Raw genomic sequence first — 25,105 nt, forward strand, 5'->3', positions numbered from 1 at the left:
ATGAAACTGGTATGTCTATTTCACTTTAATCCTCTCAAAAAATCTGCAGGGCCGGTTTTCAGTAATGTCCCCCTTAACACACCACCATAGATCCTCGTTAGCATTGCAGACTCTTCTCAGATGACCTCCCACTCTCCAACGCCACCCAGAGTGAAGTCTCAACTCCACTGGGCCAACCACTCCACTGGATGGCCTCCCAAAAGCACATCTGGACCGCATGAACCGAGCATTAGCACTCTCTTTGACATTAAATGTCTCTGATTAGGACTTTGTTCTAGCCTGAAGTAACATTAGATCACAAATCCCAAGCTTCTCTGCAGCTGTAAGTAACAAATGAGACCATCTTAAACGACATTACACCACTGAGAATATAAATCCAGGTTAGCAGAATGTCGAACATAACATGATTTAGCCTGAGACTTAGGAACAAAGCCTGGAATATGCTTGAACGGATCTCAAGTGAGAGTTGAGCTATTGAAAACATAATAACTTAAAAAACATGACCAAAACACTCAAGGGATCTGCTTGGAGAGACACGATATCAAAAGAGACAAGACTTGACAATCTTCAGCTTCTGCACGGAGAATACATCGATACAGAGCTTTTCAAACTGGGCTCCAGCGCCCCACAAGGGTTTCTATGGAGTCCGCAAAAAATGTGGGGGAAAAAAAATTGATTTTACAAAATGCATTTTTAGGGCTGTCAAAGTTGACATGTTAGCTTAAGACAGAAATTGCATTTGTTTAATGTAATGTTTTTAAAACATTTGAATGATTTTAAACATTTTAACAGTAAAACATTTTGGATGGATATTTTATTTAATTTCAGTTACAATTTCATTTTAAATACATGCAAGTTATTTTATATGTCATTATATATTACATTATACATATTTTACAATATATTTTACATACAATTTAATATTGCATACATATATTTTGCAACTTTTTTTTATAAAATCCCACACACAACATAAATGGGTCTTTATAAATGAAAATATATACATATTTAGGACAGGGTTCTAGTAAATAAAGTAAAAAGTAATCTACTAACTACAAAAGTAGTCTGGTTATTTCTATTGTGACATATTTCTATTAAAAGAGCAGGAAATTGTGGATAATATATTATCCATCACATGAAAAATAAGACAAATGTGTGATGCCAGCTGAAAAGCAGTCATTTCAGCACGGGATAAGTTATTACATTTTGATGAAAGAATGTGAAGCCAAACATTTAATTTCTTTTGAATTGCATTTGAATAATTATTCATAATAAGACCAGGAATGTATCCAAAAAGAAAATAGGATCAATCAAGATTTTCACGTTGACATAAAATAATAATATAAGGTGTAGATATACATGTCTATGCCAAAACTAATGGCCAATCAAAGCCAAAGGTTGATGCCATGTTTTTCCATTTGTAACTTTTTCTATAGGCCAACTACTTCACAAATAAAGGAAGTCAAATCTTCGTAATCAGACTTTAGAGAGGCTGCCATGGAAAAGGCTTAAGCCAAAATAAATCGGAAGGAATTCCTTTTGATTCTAAGGAGGTGTTTCTAGACTACGAGCGCTGTTGTGTAGGATTATAAGCAGCCTGTGTTGACAATGCTGTTAGAGGCTTCTACTTTTAGCTCCATGTTTAGCTTGCTGCTGAACATGTGGCAAACAACTGTGTGCCTCTGGAAAAAGTGATTGTTTCCTCCAGTTCTCTTCGCTCAGCTTTGTCCAACTTTAACAATATGAAGCCATTTAAAAGCAAACATTCCCTTCACAATGCTTGATCAAATTTAGCCTTTATCTCTCCTTTTGTGGGATTAACACTCAAAGTACAACGAACATGTAAACAAAACACATACAACGCGACCTCAGGTATCTACAGTCGCTTCAGAACAGACAGCTTTCTGTGGACATGAAGGAAAGGTTGAAGGTTAAAGGAAAAAACATGTCACAATGACATGACGTAGTTACGTAATGTTCACAGGCCACAGAGCTGTCAGTCAACGACTGTGAGAAGTTCCTGGAAGCACTCACCTCTAAAAGGTCTATCATGCGGGTCATCTGCGAGTAAATGAGAACTCGGTGGCCCTGAGACTTCAGTCGAGTCAGCAGCAGGTCTAGAGTGTGAAGCTTCCCGCTGTCTGTGATCAGAGACTCTTTGTCTGAAGAACAAAGAGGAGAAAAACATTTCAAAACACTGAAAAATGGTAAATAATGTGTCAACTCACAAGATCAAAACTGTATCCCACACTGTCGGAATGGAGCTGATTAGACAAATCAAAGCAATATAATGAATAAGCTTGTCGAGTGACAGCAATTTCCCCTCCATGCTCAAACGTTCAATAATCACTCCGCTGCAGCTCCGTTCCGGGTTTCCATTTCCTGCTCCTCAATTGCAGATGACAGAAACCCCACTCTCAGCAGCAAAATTTGTTACAGATACGCTGTAAAGTTCTTTCAATATGTTTGTTTTATGATATCGCGAACAATTGAGCACAAAAGTGAAACATTCTCTTAAGTGGAAAAGAAAATTTACTTAAGAGTGAAATGGTACGCTTTATTGAAAGACCAAAATTAGGCAAAAATATACTGTACGTACTACACTCAGAATGACAGAGGCTTTTATTTTTTTTTTAGACAAAATAGTATTGAGTTTTGACTTTGGCTATAACATGAGCCTATCAATATCTAGCCTTTTTTCAATTTCCATACTGTGCATCATATTGTTGTGATGCCTAAATCCGATGCGCTTTCATGACGGTTTAAGTGTGTTTTTTTCTTCTTTCTTTTTTATAAAAAACTAAATAATACTGAATTATATCTTTGCCCATAACATGAGCTTATCAATCAATATCTAGAATTTTAATGTTGATGCATCTCTAGTAACTTTTTTTTGTTTGTTTTCATCTAATCCACATCAAAATTTAAGGTGGTCATCAAATGTACATCAGTTATGTAAGACCTCAACACATTTGATTGACGTTCACAGACCAGAAAATTTTGTGGCAATGGTCTGTCAGTGCTGTCACCCCAACGGTGCTTACAAAAGAGGAAGCACGGGCTTCCCATTGTTGACTGGTGCAACTCTTGACCCTAGGGTCAGCTCATGGGGGGGGGGGGGAGTTAAATGACCCTGCTAGTCATGGGCACTCAGAAAGTGATTATACACACAAAATGAGCCGGCTGCCAGAGCAATCTAGAGATCCCCAGAGACAGTTTGAGGCCTGCTGGCCTAGCCTTAGACAGTACAAAAATCATGTCAAACACACGGCCAGCATGACCATGTTGCTGTTACCACATCATGGCCATGCTAATGTGAACCATAGCTGAACCCTGACTCAACACCCCTATGACCCTGAAAAGGGCATGTGTGTAACCTTTTCAATGAGTGGTGGAGAATGGCTCAAATTAACCCATCCACTCAAGAATCTCATACTTACCGTGTTGATGATCCACAAGATAATGACGACATGGATCTAATTTACTCCACCCGAGATGAACATTTTCTCTAAGGCAGGGGGTCTTAAACATCAGGCCTGTGGGCCATATTTGACCAAAGAGGTATTTTCAAGTTTTAATAATCCAAAAGACTAACGAACGAGCCTGCATCCTCTTATACATCGAAACAGTTACATTCGGCTGCACTGAATTAGATGGAAAACTAGATCACATCTAAGCGATATGTTTGCAGAGAGGATGGCAAGTTCTGTTTGAAAGTTTCAGAGCAAATCATGTAATTTACAAGCAAATCACACAAAATTACACTTGAATTCTCATTATTGTCCAACTTAAAAAAAGTCCAAATTTGATGAGATTATCTGGCAGTGAAATTGGAAAAACAAATTAGACACTTTACGTTTACAAATTCTTCATTTACTAATCATGAAGAAACTGCATATCCATCAGCGTTCTGAAGAGTTTCAAAGCAAGCGTCTAAAAAGTTAGATTAAAACCAGTTTGATTCTTTGCTTCATTAAAAGCCTTGCTGTTGACTTTAATATTGAAAATATACAGAAAAAAACTATTTACAAAACAGTTAATTTGCAAAACTGAAATTCAAATTTAATTTCATTGATCAATTATACAGTAAAATATAAAATACTATGAAATATTTCTATTTTCTGCAGAATGTTCCGCAGCCATTTGCTGCTTAATATTTTTGTTCAGCCATGATTGTTGTTGTTGTTTTTTTAGGATTCTTTGATGAGTAGAAAATTCAAAAGAACAGCATTTAATTTAAATATAAATATTTTGAATAAATATATTCTGCCCCCAAATGTTTTAATGGTAGTGTACATACCTTAAATTGCTCTAGTTTTTTTTTACAGTGACTTGCAGATTCAATAAAGATCTACTGGAACTGATTATACACCATACAATGATTATAGACTATGCTACATAATGATTATATACTACACTTTCAGACCACTAAAGACTGCTTGAAGGATCACATTTTTCACCAAGAGATTGCCTGCTGAAATACATGCAGAAATTTAACAACCATATCCCACAGTGTTAACAGTAATGGTTTCTTTAGAAAAAAGCCAAGGTTTCAGGTTCCCGACTGAGAGAAGGATGGTTTCACGAAGAGAGAAGAGTCTCCCATACGCCCGTCCCATAAAGCTCTAATCTAATGGGTCTGGCGTCAGAGGGATGAGGGAAAGAGCTGCCAGATCCCACTTTATGAAGCCCATGAAAGACTGTGGGATGAGGATGGTGGTCTAAGGGGATGATGTGAACCCACAACTGTGTACCCACAACTCAACGGCACCGGCACCACAGAGTCTCCTCTGGTGTTTCCATTCCCGTCTTATCAAATCCCCCCACACGTCCTATTTCACAAGTCTGACGAGTCTGCAATTAGTCAGACACATGCTACTTCATCTAAAACCAGCTCTTAGACATGCTTATCAAACACAACTAATCTCATACAAAAACATTTTCAGGGGAAACTAACAAGTGTGACGTCATCATTTAGATTTTCACGATAACAGATTTAGGGGTGGATTATGTCGGAATGAAAGTTCATCGAGGACGGCTTTGTGTATTTTCAGGATACCTTCCAACTGCAAAACAGAGGGAGAACAAAGATACCAAGCGCTGTGCCATTAGACATCATTCTGGTTACTGCTATCAATTAAACCCACCTGCTGGTGGAAACCCCTCAAGACTGCCCTTCCAAGAGCATAGTCTCCAATCCAATCCCTCCTGTCCACAGTTCAGGTCTGACCCGAGGGTGAACCAATTTAAAAATCTGTCACAGAGCCCTGGACGAGCTCATTAACCCCCCTGCCTACTTAATTGCCTTTCCGCTGCTTGCTAATTTCATTAAAGCGATCTCAGCTTTAGGGCCGCTTCTTCTGGAAAAGGGACAGTGTGCGACAACTCAAGCACTGGCCTAACTTGCTATAAAATTAGCTTTAGTGTTTACTGACGCCCAGTACAACCACTAGTCAACACCTAAACATGAGCACAGGGCCAAGGGATGAGGCTGGTGCTCAACACAAACAATATTTGTTTTGCCACTCTGTCAATTGGCAAAATTTAGAAGTGACAGTGATTACTGCACCTTAAAAACAGGGCAGAGTTGCACGAATGAATTACGCAATCACAGTTTAGAAGAGCATGAGCTCAGATTTGAAATGTGATATAATTCCAAAATAAGGTGTAATTCACTTGAAATTAAAATTGTGTCATCATTTACTCACCCTGATTTTGTTTTGAATAACTGTCTAATGGGGAACACAAAAGATATTTTAATGGCCCTTTCAGCTGTTTTTGTCCATACAATGAGTCAGTGTGGTTAAATACAACATTACGTGAACTATACCTTAGTAGATAGTTCACCCAAAAATGAAAGTTCTGTCATTAATTACTCACCCTCATGTTGGTCCAAACCCATAAGAAATTCGTTCATCTTCGGAACACAAATTACAGTTACTACAGTTGTTTTAATCTATGTAATTGACTGAATTGACTGATCACCCGGCTCCTTTAAAACGTAGTTTACCGATCAGTCAGTTACATAGATTAAAACGTAACTGTAGTACTGAACATGAATTCGAGGAACAGGTAAAACTGCTATTTCAACGATTTCGTTCTAAAGGGTATCCACAAAGTTGGTTAAATAACGCATTGGATAAGGTGAACAAATTGAATAGGCATGATCTTTTGAAAATAAATAAATACAATAAAAAACAAAGAAATTTTTCAGTAAATTGTTCATTGACATACAATGAGCACAGTAATACAATAAAATCGATCATTTATAAATATTGGCACATATTATCATCTGATGAATCTTTAAATTGTTCCATTGTTCACTTTTAAAAGATAACGAAACCTATCAGATATGATGGTAAATTCAGATGTAGTAAGGAGAAAAGACTGCACAGGCTGTTTCCCGTGCAGAAACTGTGCTGCATGCCAGAATTTAGTGAAGTGTAAAGAGTTTGAGTCCAGTAACACAGAAATGTTTTAAAATTACATCTTGTATTATTTGTTCAACTTGTAATGTGACCTATATGTTAAAATGTCCCTGTCAAAAGATATATATAGGAAAATCATCACGTCAATTTAAATGACGGATTAACGAACATAAATCGAGTATATGACGACAAGATATAACCTCTTCAGTAGCGAGACATTTTAATGAAATGGGACACAACATCAAGCAATCGGAACGTATAGGAACAGAAGAGGTTTATGGGTCACGTCGAGGAGGTAATATAAACAAAGAACTATCGAAACGGGAAGCATTTTGGATTCATAAACATAAATAACTGACACCAAATTGCATTAAAGAAAAATAGAAAGTTCTAGTTCTTCATTCATGTACTAGAATTGGTCGAATTAATCTTTAAGATGTTATATAATAAATCTGGAGTATTTACAGTGTGAAAACCATAATTGCTTATGACGATGTATTGGTGATGATTGTTGAAAACAAGACTGTTCTCATGAGTGCGGATCATAATTTCTTGCACATCATTGTTTCCACAAAAATATTGAGCAGCAAAACTGTTTTTAGCATAGATAATAATGAGAAATGTTTCTTGAGCAGCAAATCAGCATATTAGAATGATTTCTGAAGATTCTGTGATACTGAAACTTCTCTTAGTAGGCTAAACAACAGATTTATATACGTTTCTAATGACGAATGTTGCGTTCTTGCTCAAACCAAGAGCAGCGCAGCTAGCACTAACAGTGAATCGAAACTAAACACAGTACTGTAGTGGTGGAAATTTTCGTTCTTTCCAGAGACTCGTTCATTTTTCGTTCGTTCACCAAAATGATTCGTTCAGATTCGTTCACTAACTCGTTCAGTGACCATTTTTCCATATTACACAAATACGTCAGCATGTGCCGTTCAACTAACGTATTTACTTGTTACAAAATAAAAACCGATTTGGCTAAATTAAAAAGTGTGCCCTTCTCATTAAATGAATAAAATAAGTCTAAATAAGTGATCAAAGTCATTACTCTTTTTATCTTTTAAATTACACTCTTTTCGGATGACCAAAGCACAAGTGTTTTTTTATTTGTTTGCATACTAGGCTAGTTAACATTTAATTGTTTAGGCAGAGATTTACACGTTCAAATCTGAGATTATGTTAAACGAGGAGTTATTCTGTATGTAAAATATGAATATAAACAAGCGTGCATGCACAGTACGGATACCTGTGCTTTGCATCCGCTTTCTGCTGATTGATGAACTAGATTGACAGAATGGCCGACCTACCCGGTCAACGAACTGGGTATAGCTACCAGTTCGTTCAATTCGTTCACGAACGGGAGATCTCTCTCTCGTTCAGACTCAAAACAGAGCCATCTCGGTCAATGATGCTATTATATTCGTTCGTTCGATCCAACCAATTACATGCCCCTTCTAAACCCGAGCTGAAATGCTATTTGCTGACGTGAGTCACGTGACGCAAATGAGATGGGATGACGTGACGCAAATAATCAATACTGCCATATTTTTTTATGTTTCACAGTTTTTAAACAAACAAAAGTGCATGACATGACTAACATAATGAAATATTTTTTTATTTAAAAGTATGTAACTGTTCAAACATAAAACAACACTAATATAAAAAAATAAAACAAAGAACCAGTTGTTCGAACGACGAACGTAATAATGAGACGAGATGTATGTATGTAACAGTTCATTTGACTCTTTCAAACTCAAAGCAACTCAATGAAGGGCGTATTCGTTCACTAGATTCAACAAATCACATGCTCCGTCCTCGTATCATACTCGAAGGCTATTGGCTCGAGGTTTAGTCATTCTTTGACAGAGGAAACGGTCCAGAGCTACGCATGCGCGCAATAGCGGCGCGCTGCGGTGGAGGGAGGAGTTTCAGTGAACGAGAAATATGAGTCTCAGTCAATGGATTACGTGAACGAGAATGATTCGTTCACCTAAAAGATTCGTTCAAAAAGAACGATTCGTTCACGAACGTAACATCACTACAGTACTGTAACAGCAGACATGTAGCGCGTCAGACTACAACCTATTATAGAATTACATCACAACCGTTGCGACTTTTATGACCGCACTAGCAATCTCAAATTCTCACCGCCATTCATAAAAAGTCACCGGGTCGAGTGGAGTAACACATTTCAGCGCTGACTCTGCTCGCGTTTGGCGCTTTGAATCATTTGAACACTTTTAACTGTCCTGCAGATGGCGCCGCCAACTCGTGCAGCGCTCTCAGGACCATTCAGACCATGATGTTTTAGAAAACAACCTTTTCGCCGTTTAAGTATTAGCCATTTGTGCGATTTCAAAAACATTTACAAAACAAAATCCCCACAGATCTATGCAAATCACATCCCTCGTATTTATATGGAAAAATCACATCCTTGTTTTATGGCCCAAAAAAGGGAGTAAGGTTCAACCTTAATGTTATGAAGCATGGTAATGTTCTTTGCGCACAAAAAAGTATTCTTGTAGCTTTATAACATTACGGTTGAACCACTCATGTCACATGGACTATTTTAATGATGTCCTTACTACCTTTCTGGGTCTTGAACGTGTCAGTTGTGTTGTTGTCTATGGGAGGGTCAGAAAGCTCTCGAATTTCATCAAAAATATCTTAATTTGTGTTCCGAAGATGAACGAAGGTCTTGCGGGTTTCAAACGACACAAGGGTGAGTAATTAATGACAGAATTTTCATTTTTGGATGAACTATCCCTTTAAACTTTGTAAAAAGTGCTAAATAGAATTAGAAAGTCAAAAAAGTCACAGGCCAGCTGCTGATGAAATGGTTTCAGATAGTAGGATATTCCATCTAAAGCCATCTTTTTGTAGGTAAAAATCATATGAAATGTGACACATTTGCCACACACAATGTTTACAGAGTCTTGCATCAGTCCAGCGACCACAGATCTTGCTGGGACGGGAGGTGAAATTAGCGAATCAGGGAGACTGTCATTAAGCTGTCGTATATTGATTATACTCGCCAGATCCCGCCTAACCCAAACACAAAAGCAAAGGGGGTGAAAGATGTGACCACATTTTGAATTTCACACAAAAGGGAGAGGCAAAGCAGACTAAAACCAAGCAAAATGCTCCCTCTGTAGGCCAAAAGGAGACCTGCATCAGGGAAGAAACTCGTTTCACGAAAGGTCGACATCATGACTTCTGCAGCCTTTGACCTGCAAAAGCAAAACAAGCGGTGGTCTTGAGAACAGATTGAGCAGTGGAGCTCATGGGAAATGAGGGTTCGAGTCTGTTCCTGGCCATATTCCCATAATGTGTCCTACTACTAGCAAATAAATGAAGCTTCAGACAAAAATATATATTTTTAAAAAGTATAGTAATTGTAAAAGAATAATAAATAATTAAATTAAAATGTAAATACTATTCTATTCAATGTTTGATAGTGTGATTATACTCTTGTTTTTTATTTAAATAATATAGATAGATAGATAGATAGATAGATAGATAGATAGATAGATAGATAGATAGATAGATAGATAGATAGATAGATAGATAGATAGATAGATAGATAGATAGATAGATATTACTTTCTAATACACAAACCATGTGGATAATCTTTCCAAACACCTTGGTGCAGCCTGGCAGTTTTTCACAGGCAGAAAGGCGGGGCGATCACAAACAATTATGCAGTCACTGTTGTTTGGGCCCCAAATCAAAAAGGCCAGGAATATTTCCGGCCATTTTGCTGGAGTGCAGAGATTCTTTGAAAGAACAGGAAGGGAAAGCAGAGTTTCCCACAGGCTGTCTGTGAGCTGAGCTCTGCAGCATTCTCACTCTCTCTCCATCAAAACAACAGCTCAAAGCAGCAGTCGCATTACAACAATGTGCAGAGCTATTGTAAGAGAAAGCCTGTCCTCCTGTGGCCTGCCCCCCAATTAGTGTGACACGAAAGGTACAGCAGCTAGTACACTAACACTGTCATGTGTGCAACCCGCTCAATGGGCGGCCACACCGATGTTAACAGCCCAAAAAAATATGCATCTTGCTAAATGTGTGTGTGTGATACAGTAAACACAGTAAATGTTTTTGCACTTTGAAGAGGGCAGAGGTGAACATGTCCACATTTGTTTGATGGTTGTTTCAGGTATAAATTTATCCATAACTCTATAACTAAGGGGTAAATAAAAATATGTATGTATGTATGTATATATATATATATATATATATATATATATATATATATATACATATACATACACACACATACACACACACACACACACACACACACATACATATACATAAAGTTGTGTGCCCAGTGACCCATTTTTGTGTTGATTTTGAGGTTTGTGTTTGGATTATTGTCCAGTTGGAAGATCCAAACATGGCCCATTATAACATTTCTAACAGAGTAACTTGTTGATTTTTTTATCTGTTGGTATTTGATAGAATCTATGATGCCATGTGTCTAAACAAGATGTCCAGGACCTCCAGCAGAAATATAGGCCCACAACATCAGAAATACAGCAATATATTTCATTGTACACATGGGGTACTTATTATCCCTGTGTTCACCAAACCCATCTTGAGTGTTTGCTGCTAAAAAGCTAATTTTTTAGGTTCATCTGACCATAGAAGCCAGTCCCATTTGAAGTTCCAGTCGTGCCTGATAACTGAATATGCTGGAGTTTGTTTTTGGATGAGCTAGAAGAATTTTTCTTGAAATCCTCCCAAACAACATGTGGTGATGTAGGTGCTGTTTGACAATATTGTTTTAAGGTTTTCTGACCCCCAGACTCAACTATTTTCTGCAATTCTCCAGCTGTAGTCGTTGGAGAGTCTTTAGCCACTCAAACTCTCCTCCTCACCGTGCATTAGGACGATATACACACGTCCTCTTCCAGGCAGTTTCGTAACATTTTCTGTAGATTGGAAATTCTTAATTATTGCCCTGATGGTGGAAATGGGAATTTTCACTGCTCTAGCTCTTTTCTTAAAGCCACTTCACTAATTTGTGAAGCTCAATTATCTTTTTCTGCACATCAGAAATATATTCTTTGGCTTTTTTCATTGTGATGGATGATTAAGGGCATTTGGGCTTAGTTTTCCCTCCTATTTATATTTCTGTGAAACAGGAAGTCATGGCTGGATAATTTCATGTTCATAATCACCCTGGAGTGCTCAAAATTGTGAATATGAATGGGAATATACTTCAGAGATATTTTACTCATAATAATTTCTAGGGGTACCAATAATTGTGTCCAACGTGTATTTGAGCAAAACATTTATTTCATAATGAGATTTTCCCCCATTTTAAATTGTTTTAGTTTAATGAAAGGTTAGATTTTTGTGATTTTTTAAAATAAAAGATCAAAAGGATTAATAATGCAGGTTTACTTTCAGAGCCTTGTTTGATCATATTTACCAAGGGTGCCAATAATTCTGACCACGACTATATATATTACCCTATGTATTACCCTATAATTAGGAATCGTTCAACACAGTATCCAGTCATTGCTCATAAATCCTCCATCAGCCTCTACATGGAGATGTAGGCTTTCAATTCCACGAGCCAGTGGTGGGACCGCCAGCATACTTCAATGACTCTTACCCAGTCTTGTGTCACTTCCTTCCCTGGGTACAGTATGACTCTGAGAAATGTGCGCTCTGAAACACCTTAAGCCTGTGAATGAACATTCACAGTGATACACACACATACACATTCAAAGCGCTTACCTAACGCTGTGCAGAAACAATGTCCAATAGTCCAACTTCCTTGCTTTGTCCCCCCTCCCAACTTCACAAGCACTCCCAGACCTCTTTCTCTTCCCCAGTCTGCTCCCAGCAATTACACTGGAACGCGCACACAAATACACGCCTGCGCGTAAATCACACAACAGGCCGATGCAAAAATCAGTCTTATCTGCAAATTAAGTCTTAAGTATCGCCTGGCACTACTCCCATCGCACTGCCATGCTAAACATGTGACGAATGGCTGTGCATTAATGCCAAAACAGTGACTGTGACTGAGGTGCACCGGCCCTCAGACGTGGCCTCTTCCATGACCTCCAGCACTCTCCCATGGGTCTCCATCTCATTTTTAGCCAGTTTTCTTTGATTGAAATGCACTTTGGCCCCAGAGCACAGCGGTGCCATGGGGTCCCTCAGGGCCTGAAGGCTTGCCATAAGGAGCTGAGACAGTTCTCTGGTTTGTGTTTGGTCTAAAGGAGGGAGTTGTCGCTTCTGAGGGCATTATACATTTCAATAAAATTTTGACTTCCTCTCGAGACATTCGAAACCTTTATGAGCAAACCAATGAACGTGAGAAAGTCCTTTGTCTTAAATAAAAATGTCTTTGCAAGGACAATAGCCGGATACAAACGTCTTGGAAAAACGAAGTACCTCTCGACCGCTTTTACACACGAGCAAACATAAACAAACACACATGCACGCACGCTAACTCCCATCCAGGATTTCACCTACCTGGGATCCTTATGAAGGACCAGCCGTGTCTTTGCTGCAGGGCCATGACGCCCCCTGGGCTCTGAGGGAGGAAGGCCTGAGAGCGTTGAGCCCAGGCACAAGCCAGCTCGGGGGAACCGTACAGGAAGCACTGCTTGGCAATGAGACTCCCTCCATCTCGTATTAATCTCCATTCATACTCGGCGCTGCGATCCGCACAGTAGCGTTCCATGGGAACTGAAGTCACCTAGGGAAAGAAGAAAATCCCTTAGTCAACACAGAGGCTGTTTACATTTACATTTACATTTAGTCATTTGGCAGACGCTTTTATCCAAAGTGACTTACAATTGGGGAATACAAAAAGCGATTAATCTTGAAGAGGCAATCAGACAGAGCAGACAAGTGCTCGTAACACCAAGTCTCAGTCATTGTTCAAATAAGTACAAGCTAGTAGGTGGAGAGAAAGATAGAGGGAAAGTTTTTTTTTTTTTAGTTTAGGATGAAGTCAAGTACTGCCGAAAGAGATGAGTTTTCAGTTGTTGCTTGAAGGTTGCCAGGGATCCGGCGTTCCGGATAGGGGGAAGATTATTCCACTAGCCAGGAATGGTGAACGAAAATGTTCTGGAGAGTGATTTTGAGCCTCTCTGTGATGGTACCACACGGCGTCGCTCACTAGCAGATCTCAAGCAGATCTCTGTTTACACCATCAAAGTGTCTTTCCTCCAGATAATTGGCATCTATTTCCCTATACAATCTTTTTATCGCTAAGAAACACCAAACAAATTGGAGCTTGAGGGGGAGAAGAATCATTTCCAGTTGTTGAACGTGCGCACACACACACACACACACACACACACAGGCACGCACAACCCTGTCTTTCTGACATTTTGTCCGAACCCCGCCGCTCTGGCAGGAAAGCGTGGCAGAGGTCAGTGGTGCTAACAGCGCTAACAGGTCTTTGAGTAACAGATGACCATTTCCTGTAGTGATTCACACTGCTCACAACCCCTTCCACTGGCCGTTTCTTTTCTCTCCCTCTCCCTCTCGCTTTATCCCTCTTTCAGCTTTTCGGAGAATTTTATGGCGTGCTGACAAGCGGATGATATTATCTTCCTTTCATTCTTATCTCTGATGAAAAACAGCTCAGCTTTGGCCAGGCTTCCAGGTTTGTAGCAAACAGCTGACCAATAGGAGCGCGAACACGCAGATGTGGCCATAAAAAGCCAACAGGGTCAAGAGTCCCTCATGAATAAAGAGAAAAAAGGCGACTAATCTATCTTATCACTTTCCCACAGTGCCCATATGCCCCTGGTGCCTAGGGGCCGGTGCCAACGCGGTGCCAATTCTCACATCGTGCCCATGAGGCCAGACACAATCCCGACTCCCAGGGCTGGGATAACAGAGAGATACCCTCACATTAGCCAAGTTAACAGCAGATGTTGGAGGAAAAAGAACAGTTTCTCATACATGGCTGAACCATTAACGTTGCGGATATGATTTAGTACAAGCACACTGGTCACGTATAAAAGATTAATATCTTGACTAGCTTAAGTAGGAAGTTTTCCTGGCTCACCCTCTTTTGTTGGATCCGAAACAACCTTCCTATCTACCAATCAGATTTTCAGTTTAGGTTTAGGGTTACGGTTAGGCTTAAGGCCTTGTAAAAGATCCTGATCAAACTGTCATTTGATAAAAGATAAAAGGTTTAAAAGGTGGATCATTGTTAGGGTTAGAAAAAGAGCAGAGGTTTAAACTGGGAATACAACGAAGAAAACTGAGTGAATAAAATAAAATTATAATATTTAAATAGCAGAATAAGAATGTAGAATAATTATAACATTATTAATTTTATAAAATACTATAAAATATATTTAAATACTTAATTATTTCATTATATTACATGAAATTATAAGATAAATAAGAACACATAAGAATACTGACATTACTATTTATATAAATAATATATTATATATATAATATAAATAATATATTATATATATAATAATATAAATATATATTATTAATTTCATAACTATAAAATCTAATACAAATATGTAAACAGAAATTATAATATTATTGTAGAAATTATCTAAAAAGATCTGAAAACCACTCCGATAGTTTGGTTAGAATTGTTTGATAGGAATGTTGATCCAGCAAATAATGTTTTCAGTCTCAACTACCATGTTTCCATTAGTACCAAACATGTGAATTCACAATATCGTGATAACATCCCCAAGTTTGCGAGTATCCCAAATGGCTGTGTGGTTTTTGATGGGCTGTTTATTCTCAGCCAGAAAAGCAGCCCTTAACCAAGAACTCTGATTTCTCACTGGTGGGCTTGTGTTGTTTGGTTACTCTCCACCGGGGTCATGATCAGCTGAGCAGAAGATCTGTCAGGGGGTCAAAGAGGATAAATAAACCAGGCTTGTACTGAGGGCCACACAGAGAACAAGTCTTTCATTTTGGATAGCAAGTTTGTTTCTGAGACAGCAGGAGATCCCTGTTAGCATCTGACCACCCTCAGCAGAAATCCACGCTGATGAGTTTCTGACTTTTGCCAAACTGTTACTGGATACTGAAAACAGAGTTACTGCATATAGAAATCTGGATTTATTTCAAACCACTAAACTGAATGAAAGTTCTGGCAATCAATATGGTCCACTTAGATGTTCTTGGAGGGAAAGGCTGTGTGTTTCTCACCCTGGGTGTGACGGCGAGTAAAAACTTGGGTGGTTGGGTAGGCTGGCATGGTCTGAAGGTTTGAGTGGATGAGCGTCTGCTGTGGATGACCACGTCATTGTGACAGATCAGCAAAGCCCCTGTGGACGTGAACACTAATTCCTGCAGGAAAGAAAGAAAAAAAGGTCAGTATAGCATATTAAACCCTACTAAATCACATACTGTCAAAACGTCAACATGTATGACTGAGTGTGTGTGTGTGTGTGAGGATGGCCGTTTTTCTGCACTAAGTGTGAATTTTGTCACAAAGGAGTATATGGGCCTGCAGCACCTCCTAGTGATCTCACTACTCTCTACAACGACTTACTGCTAATCTAATGTAAATCCAACTCCCATCTCATCAACTCCATTTGTCACAAGTCAAGAGGTCACACTGAGCAGAAGTGATACCCTAAATGAGACCACAGTGGTAACAGACGTCCAGATGGGGTCACAGTCAAAACTACAGCTCTAATGACTCACATGAATCATAAAGACCAGCCTATATATCTGCCTGTTTCCTGTCTGCATCCACAAAAGTGACAAGAATAAACAGACATGTCAGCTTCATTTAGAGGAGGCCGTGAGCTAGTGATGGATAAGGTGTGAAAGACATGTGATAAGAGAGAAAGAAAGAAGAGAAAGTGAGAGAAGAATAAGAGTGAAAATGAAAGAAAAAACCAAAGAAAAAACCAAGAAAGGCGGAGTGAGAGAGAAAGCAAAAATGAAAGAACAAAAACAGGGAGACTGAAAGAACAAATAAACACCAACAATAAAATGAAAGAACAAAAAGCTAGAGAAAGAAAGCAAGAAAGAAAGAAAGGTGCAGTAGGGCAGTGTCAGCAGGAGTGCTTGTGTCTCGTTTCATAAAGCACAGGCTTGAAACTCGTGCCAAGACGTCAGTGAGCGTGACCGTCCAAACACAGATGAGGCATCAATACGATCCAGCATCCAGAGCCCTGAGATTCTCACAGTACTTCTGCCTGCGGCTGCTCACTGACTGATACAAATACATGAAATGCTAATTACCATACAACAACACACAGATCAGCTACATCTGCACAGAGAGGAGGATCCCTCGGTTCACATTCAGCACTGGGCTTGAGCAATACGTGATAACTCACAAATCACACACTGCCATCTTAAATTTAGAGACTGGGAATCAGTTTCAGTATCTTGGTTTACTAGTCAAAATCTCAATATGTTGCAATGTTTGGAGAAAACTGAACTGCTCCAAATTGTGTTTGGGGGAGATCTGAAATTGTAGAAAAAGGCAGGTGCTTTCACTTTTGTCACTAGTTAGTCTAGTTTAAGGTTTTTTTACAAGTCTAACAGCAGGCCTCGATATGGACCAGTCCACACGGGGAGCTGACTGTTGTGGTGTCGTGTTCCCCATCCATGCCCCAGTGGAGCTAGGAGACGCTTGTGTAGTATAAAAGCCATAGTGGGAAGTGGATAATATTACACCTCAGTCAGCACCTTCTGAACACAGCTTCCCCTGACCGTAGCCTGAACACACGTCAGCATGCCAAACTGCAGGTTAACCCCTGCCGCTGTTTGGCCTCCAGGGGACGACACTGTAGCTTCTGGACTGGGACATCCAGCATCACTTCCTCTATCGTCTTTCCGTTCCCCGCTAATCAGTTTGGACCTTTGATATTTCCATCAGCATTTTATATACAGCAACACTGGAGAGTCTCGTGGGTGAGTAGGAAAAGGTTTCCACAACGAAATACGACCCTTTGACGCTAATGAAAGATGAGGGTCATTTAATCTGGTTTGGTGGGGTAACCCAAAGCAAGAGTAGACCTGCGCACTCATACATAAACTCCAAACCGGTGGATGCAAGAAATATGATGAGCAAAAAATATGCCAAAATTTGTGCAATCAAATCTTTGGAAGATATTCCGTTTTGTTCGAACATGCTAACTAGACATCTAGAAGCAAGACTGTTCCACTGTGTCTTTTGAACTATGCCTGAGAAATAACCAGTACTTATTATCTTTGGACGTACCTTTCGACCAGATCGTATGCCAATAATGAGAAGTCTAGGGGATGTTCACACAGAAAGCATTTTTTTTTTGTATTCCACTGTACTGCTTTTCGTATGTTTTTCTATGTATACATGTTACGCTCACGTCTTCCATCTCATAAAATCTAATGGATCGTGGCGTTCTTAAAATGTGGCGTTTGTGTTAAAATAACTTTTTTTTTTTCCATTCCATTGCCCGCTTCTCACATCTTTCAATGCAATAACTGTGTAAATGGCTTGTGGTTCTGCAGAACTACAGCAAATCAGAGCAATGAAGCTGTTGCATCTGCTGTCATAATTTATCTGACATCATTTTACAACAGTCGATGCTTAATTTTTGTAATCTGTCACAGTTCAGACAAAAGAACACTTACAAAGGACAACTTCCAGAAGGGGCCAAATAAATGTTAAAATTTTTACATTTATTTATATTAATGATCTTTAAAATGCAACCAAAAAAATTTGAGGTTTATCATCTTGGGTCGAAGGGCTGTTGAATAGTCCTGGATAAAGTGGGGCCATCAAAAGGGTTGAGAACCACTAACATATGGTGATTAAGGCAGCTAGTAAATATATTGTCATATGACAAAGCAAGAAAAAGAACGACAGAGTTCACCTGTAGAATAGGACTCCTGTGGACATTTGGGTAAGATGTTGGCCGGTTAAGCCACAGGATGAGATCACTGTGTGAAAGACACAGCTTGTCTAACCGGGGTCTCCCCTTAGCCTCGTTCTCCTGCACCTCTTCATCCCACAGACGGCTGTGGTGGAGCCGGTAGGCCGATTTGAAGGACAGATATAGGGCTAGCCACCTGAGAAAAGAGGAGATTTTATTATCTAAACAGCTCCTCAGTTGCTTGTCTGCCATAGGAAACAATGAATGTGCTGAAATGCACCCAAACCTCACCTTAATTCACACAGTTATGCATTTCAAGTGTGGCAATAATTTGATTCTTATTGATATATGAAGTGAACTATCCTGTTCTCTGACTGACGTGAGTGTGGCATAATTTACCTGACTAGAGTCCCCTGAAGCATGATGTTGGACATCTCAGCAGGAGACACATCGATGAAACGCAGGAAAGAATAGCTGCTGCCTTCCTCGTCAGCTGTATCAGTTGAACATATGATCAGAAATTAGATAAGTTTACAAAATCAGAAAATAATTGTTGAATAGTAGAGACTTACTTTTTCGGTGAAACAAAGACTGTTGAATGTGTTGAGCAGAGAACGGAGAGAGAAAAGTCTGCTTCAGCCTGAGGAGTGAGAGAATAAATAAAACAATGAATTGAATTTGTAAAAAACTTGTAAAAGCTTTTACACATGTTGTATAACAACATGGAATCAACAATGCCACACCATTGGTTAAGAATCACCCTAAATATTTGTTCACATAAAGCATGATAACTACAAAGAACTGTAACAAAAACTATAAACTACAGTCTCTCCAGACCCTTCAGATTTCCAGGTCCATGTTGGTGCTTCAACTCTTCAGTGCACCCCATTCATTTTCTGTAGAGTTCACATCAGAGAACTGGGTTGGCCTTGGCAGAAGCTTTATTTTGTGCTCAGTGAACCAGTTTTGTTTTGTTTTTGATGTCTTTTTGGATCATTGTCCTGATGGAAAATCGAACCATGGCCCATTATAAAATTTCTAGCAGGGACAGTCTCAAATGGAGATCAAATGGATAAACAATGCAGATTTATATTCACAGCCTTCTTTGATCAAATTTACCAAGGGTATGAATAATTTTGAGCACAACTGTATGTTGTCTGCTGCTTTAAATGCTCTGATAAGCTGACAATGTTTTTTTTTTTTTTAATTAATTAGCTAGAAAAATATATATATTGCCCTTTATTCCAACAAGTTATGCCAACCATATTGTTCCTCTGTGTACATTTGTGGTGTGGACTTCCCTATTCTTACATAATTAGAGCGGTTAACTTAACTAGTTATCATCCTTGGTGTGAACGGGCCTTAAGGAATGTACAGTAACCTGGGAGCTACATTGAGATCAACTTACTTGGTCTTTCCGTGGTCAGACGTGTGGAGGATGGCGTGTCGGAACAGAAATTTGGACATGATGAAGGGCTTCAGGGACATGTGGAAAGGCGAACGTATCTCCTGACGCTCAAATAGGTCTGGGTGGTTACAAACCTTTTAAAGTTGAGAAAAACATGTTTTAAAAACAGCAGCTCTTCACTACATACACAATAAGAGTTTAAAAGGTCACACAGGCTTTAAAGGGATAGTCAACCAAAAAATTAAAATTCTGTCAATTTACTCACCTTGTTGTGGTTTCAAACCAAATTTTTGGGTGGACTATCACTTTAAAGCTGACAAACCCGGCCTCACCTTCCTGAACTGCATGACAAGGTTCATGAGGCTGCTGGTGGTGCTGTGGGCCTGCTGGGCTGAGCCCATTGATGACTGCAGCAGGTCCTCGATGGAGATCTTGTTCTTTAGAGCCTGGTAGAGCAGCCGCTGTCTGCTGGTCAGCTGGCAGTATGTCAAGATTTCAATCTGAGATGCAGGTTTGAAAAATAAGCAACATAAATATCACATACATAGACATTTTAGGTATGAAACCTTAATTTTGACTGAGGGGCGATAGGACATCACCTTGTCAGAGAGCTCGTTCTCCACATCCTTCTTTATTCTGCGCAGCATAAAGGGCTTTAGGATCATATGCAATCTGGAAAGTTGGTCTGAAAGAGTAAACCACGGTAAATCACATCAAGCGACAGAAGAACATAAGCAAAACATGAAGGCTTTGCTTGCTCAGTGTGAGTGCTGCTGTTTTAATATTACATTTTTTTAATTATATTTATATTATATCAGCTGAAATCCCAAATAATATATAATGAATTAATTATGTTGGCTCAGAATTATTCTGAGATTACAATTTCTGATACAAACACCTCAGTAGCAAAACCTAACAACTAGCTTAGGACTAGGCTAGCTAAATGTTAAAACATACAAGCAAAGCCTAACAACATGCTAAAATATGCTAGCAAAATGATAAAACTATATCTGATAGACTAGATGAAGAACAGAGGATGACTTTTTAAACTACTTCAAACTGAAAACCTTCAAACTTTAAGCTTTTTAATCAACTTCAGACTTTCTATACTGTCTTTCTCACATCAACATCCACATTTGTCTTGAATTTGTTTTTTAATTATTTATTTGACTACATTGTTCCACCCTTCCACAATACATATTGTAACCTACTTGGAGATCAAATGAGCAGTAAACAACAAAAAGGTAATAAACACAAGAACTGACTGACTTTCATCAATAGCAGATTTGTTTTCAGCATGACTCTCGATGTCCTTGGAGAACCACTCGTTGAACTCTTCGTGAGAGTCAAATAGAGTGGGCATGATGAAATGAAGCAGGGCCCACAACTGAGAGGAAGAACAACAACATCAGGGTTTTCACTCGCACACTTGGACTCTCAAACAAGCCCTGCTTCCCAATGTGCATACTATCCATCCTATATGCCCTAAATAGTATTGAAAATTACTAATATAGAATTTACATATTAGTAATTATAGATAGAATTTAGTGGATAGTATGCACATTGGGACACAGGCAAGGTCTCACATGAATACACTCACTTCTGCCATTGTGTTCTGGATTGGTGTCCCTGTTAGCAGAAGGCGGTTCCTGCACTGGAACTGAAGGAGAATCTTCCATCGGACACTGCCAAGAATACCCAGACACAGCTACTAAGACCTCACAAGCAAGCAGCAGGCTGAGTTTAACGGAGGATACAACTCTCGACATGACATCAACACTCAATGCTGAACTCTGAATCCTACAGGTATTCTCTCAGAGCTCACTTCTCAGACTCGGTTAAGTCTTCCATTGATTATGGGGACTTTAGAGACTTAAAAGCTCATGAAAGCCACTCTGACGGCCTGTGGAGACTCTGATTGGGCAATAAATCATGTTCCACCACAACAGAAGCTGCTGGCACATGGGCTGCCATCTCCAGAGAGGCTCAAACTCACACTTAGAGCCCGAGAGGCCCTTATTCTCTGAAGGGTTCCAGTCCAGACATAGTGTCACTGCACTGACTATGAGGACAGGAACATGGAAAATCTGACATGCACCAGTACTGGAGACTCCGTGAAGCATCTGTAGCTTTTTATAAGATCTTTTTCCCTTGTTGAAAGGTTCAGCTAAGGATGCATTATCAGTGTGACAACCAGAAATACAGTGATTGACTGGCTGTACTTGGCCATTTTAAGATTATCAGCAGTGTGGCAATGCTAGTGTCAGTTTACACAGTAAATACTATGTAAAACAACGTTTATAGCTTTAAGGGGTGAAATTCTATTTTTTTTCAATCTTTTCAGTTTTTCTTTTATGTTAAGCTTATTTCATTTTGTGTATTTATTGTTTTTTCAAGATTTGTTTGTATGGCATCACCACTGCTGCAGTTGTTTGGGAGGGTTTCAAGAAAAATTATTCTAGTTCATCCAAAAACAAACTATTCAGTTAAATATTCAGTTATCAGACACGACTGGAACTTCAAATAGGACTGGCTTCTATGGTCAGATGAACCTATAAAATTAGCTTTTTAGCAGCAAATACTCAAGATGGGTTTGGTGAACACAGGGATAAAAAGTACCCCATGTGTACAATGAAATATACTGCTGTATTTTTGATGTTGTGGGCCTATCCTCTGACCTGAACCCTGTAGAAAATGAGTGGGGTGAACTGAAGAGAAGCACCAACATGGAGCTGGGAATCTAAAGGGTCTGGAGTGATTCTGGATGAAGGAATGGTCTCTGATTTCTTGTCAGGTGTGCTCTAACCTCATCAGGCATTATAGGAGAAAATTTAGATCTGTTAAACTGGCAAATGGAGGTTTGAAAAAGTATTGAATAAAAGGGTGCCGTTAATTGTGTATTAAAAAAAAAAGTGTTTTAAAGAGAAAAACATTTATTTCATAATGATATTTCCCCCCATTTGAAATTCTTATTATCCAATGAAAGGTTAGATTTTTGTGGATTTTTAAATAAAAGATCAAAAGGATTAACAATGCAGATTAATTTTCACAGCCTTCTTTGATCATATTTACCAAGGGTGCCAATATTTTTGGCCATGACTGTATAGTGCTACATGTATACATGTAAAGTAAACATTCTAAAAAGTGCTATTTTACATTTTAAAAGTACTAATTGAGTGCTAAATACCTAGTGCTGCTTTTCAGTGCCTGGGCCTCGTCCAGAACCATATACTGCCATTTCACCCTCTGGAAATACTTCACATCCTGCACCACCAGCTGATAACTGGTGATGACCACATGAAACGGTGCATTCTGGGTATACAGAGTTTTCTACAGAAGCCATAAAAGAATAAAACATGGTTCAAGTAGTAGATTTCAATTAGTCTGATACTTTGGAGCATAGGTCTTCAACCCTGCTCCTGGGGACCAACTATCTTGCAAAGTCCTGGCCTTAGACTTTTCAAGTGACCCTGAAGACCTTGATTAGGTGGTTCAAGTGTGTTTGATTAGGGTTGAAACTGAACTCTGCAGGACAGCGGGTCACCAGGAGCAGGCTTTAAGACCTATGTTTTAGAGTAATATTCTTATCAAATGTTTACCTGGCTCCAAAATTTTCTATTAACTTTATGATCGTGAGAATTCCCCCCCTATAGAGCAATATTCTTATGAAATGTTTACCTGGCTCCAAAATTTTCTAATAACTTTACGATCGTGAGGATTCCCCCAGTATGGTAACACCTGCAAGAATGAGACAAAACTGATGAAAGCCTGATGAAATCAAATAAAGACATGAAACTTAAAAAGCAACAACTTTAAAATACATGTATATACTTTTCATAATCTTAACTTCATTACAAGGTGTATTACATGAATTATTTAGGGCTGTACAATAAGGATAGATTGATTAACCCAGGCAAGAATGAGAAAGTAAAAGTGTTTGTTTGAATTTACAGCTTTCGTCAAGTTGCATTATATCTCTATAATGTCCAGTTATTACACAAATTAAAAAACATGATTAAATACTTTTTGTATATTGTTTTTAATATAAAGAAAACTAGTGATTCATGAAAAAACATATTTCCTTCTGACACACAAAAATGTGTTGCTAAAAATAAATTGTGGCAGGGCCAGTAAAAACATTGGCAGGGCAAGTATTAATCCGAACTACTGGCCTTACCAGGCCAACAAAAAGAAATAATTATTGCTCAGCCCTCCGATATTCCTAAAGTTTTTCTGGCTGGGATTTCAGATACAGATGATTTGTGAGATTTAGTCTGACTGGCAGGAAATTAATATTTAGGATGCTGATATTAGTGGAACACACCATAAATGATACAACACTGCCCCCTAAGGATTACAAAAATCAGACCAGAAGTGCAGTAATCTTTCATGCATTTCCTTACAGCAAAAATATGCAACGGGTAAGAAAAAACACATTTTCCATTGTTCTTAAAAATAGACGTAGTTCAATGGGTTTATAAAAAGTTTGAGACAGTGAGGGACACTGAAAAAGACCAAGAGAGAGAGCTGTAAAAAGGATTCCACGGCTGCAGGTGTTTCCCTGCACAGCTGCCACACTCACCTTGAATTTGGGGACAAAGCGGGAGAACTCCTGATGCCAGTTGTTGAGTGTTGAGGCTGGGGAGATGATCAAGAAGGGTCCCCAGATGTTTTCCCTCTGTCAGATAGAGCACACGAACACAAAATAAACCAAACAGGTGCAGACAGCGGAGGGGGAAGGGGACGGAGATGGTGGGAAAGAAAGAGAGAGGAGAGAGGGGTCAAAACAGGAAACAACTAAAGAACGAGGTAACATGCTACCATGGCTTCCTATGGGCCCACAGCGCTACACTTTCATATCAAATACCAAAACTCTGTATCCTCCTCTTTTCGCAAGCCCTGGAAGTCACAGAGAGCAGCGGAGACAGCTGGAGGGTTCGAACTGATGCCAAACAACTGATTTGTGGTGTCAGGGGTTTGTTTGGGAGAAAAGAATATGATAGCACAGGAAAGCAGAACAGAGAATTGTTTTCTTTTAAAATTCTGGTGTCTTATTCCCAAAAAATAAACCTTTTCCAGATTTTCGACCGGAGAGCCTGGAGATTGGGAAATACAGTATCTTTCAAGTGCAATCTGTTGGCTTGAAGATGATACAATAGGGATGGAGAGCACATATACGTGCTATATAAATGCTATAAGAAAACTAAATTTGAGATTTTTTATTAGTAGTTGTAGTCGTAATAGTAGTATTACTATTTGTTATTTATGGAACTCTGTAAATGTATTAATAATACTAAAATAGTATTATTAAAAGTTAGGGTGAATGCTAAGATTTTCAGTGTGTAGCTACTTAATTTTCTTGGAACATCAGTCCTAAATTTATTTTAAATCATTTTCTATATCATTTTAAAATTCCTTGT

The 25,105-nt window shown here is 38.9% G+C and overlaps 1 protein-coding gene across 3 annotated transcripts in view; it reads right to left on the reverse strand.

Moving 5' to 3' along the window:
* Positions 1-25,105, reverse strand: part of ino80 (INO80 complex ATPase subunit) — a 40,878-nt gene that overhangs the window by 8,608 nt on the left and 7,165 nt on the right. For all 3 annotated transcript variants that reach the window (XM_079375616.1, XM_079375614.1, XM_079375615.1), the window contains exons 15-28: positions 24,268-24,363; positions 23,364-23,423; positions 22,873-23,015; positions 21,286-21,370; positions 20,955-21,072; positions 20,285-20,370; positions 20,018-20,185; positions 19,686-19,819; positions 18,850-18,917; positions 18,677-18,770; positions 18,278-18,473; positions 15,612-15,752; positions 12,933-13,158; positions 2,035-2,162 (exon numbers count right to left, since the gene is read on the reverse strand). In XM_079375616.1, coding sequence (XP_079231742.1) covers positions 2,035-2,162; positions 12,933-13,158; positions 15,612-15,752; positions 18,278-18,473; positions 18,677-18,770; positions 18,850-18,917; positions 19,686-19,819; positions 20,018-20,185; positions 20,285-20,370; positions 20,955-21,072; positions 21,286-21,370; positions 22,873-23,015; positions 23,364-23,423; positions 24,268-24,363 — 1,743 coding nt within the window. The remainder of the gene's footprint in view (positions 1-2,034; positions 2,163-12,932; positions 13,159-15,611; positions 15,753-18,277; positions 18,474-18,676; positions 18,771-18,849; positions 18,918-19,685; positions 19,820-20,017; positions 20,186-20,284; positions 20,371-20,954; positions 21,073-21,285; positions 21,371-22,872; positions 23,016-23,363; positions 23,424-24,267; positions 24,364-25,105) is intronic.

The sequence above is a fragment of the Barbus barbus genome, assembly GCF_936440315.1.
Source record: "Barbus barbus genome assembly, chromosome: 24".
In the NCBI taxonomy this organism is placed as follows: Eukaryota; Metazoa; Chordata; class Actinopteri; order Cypriniformes; family Cyprinidae; genus Barbus; species Barbus barbus.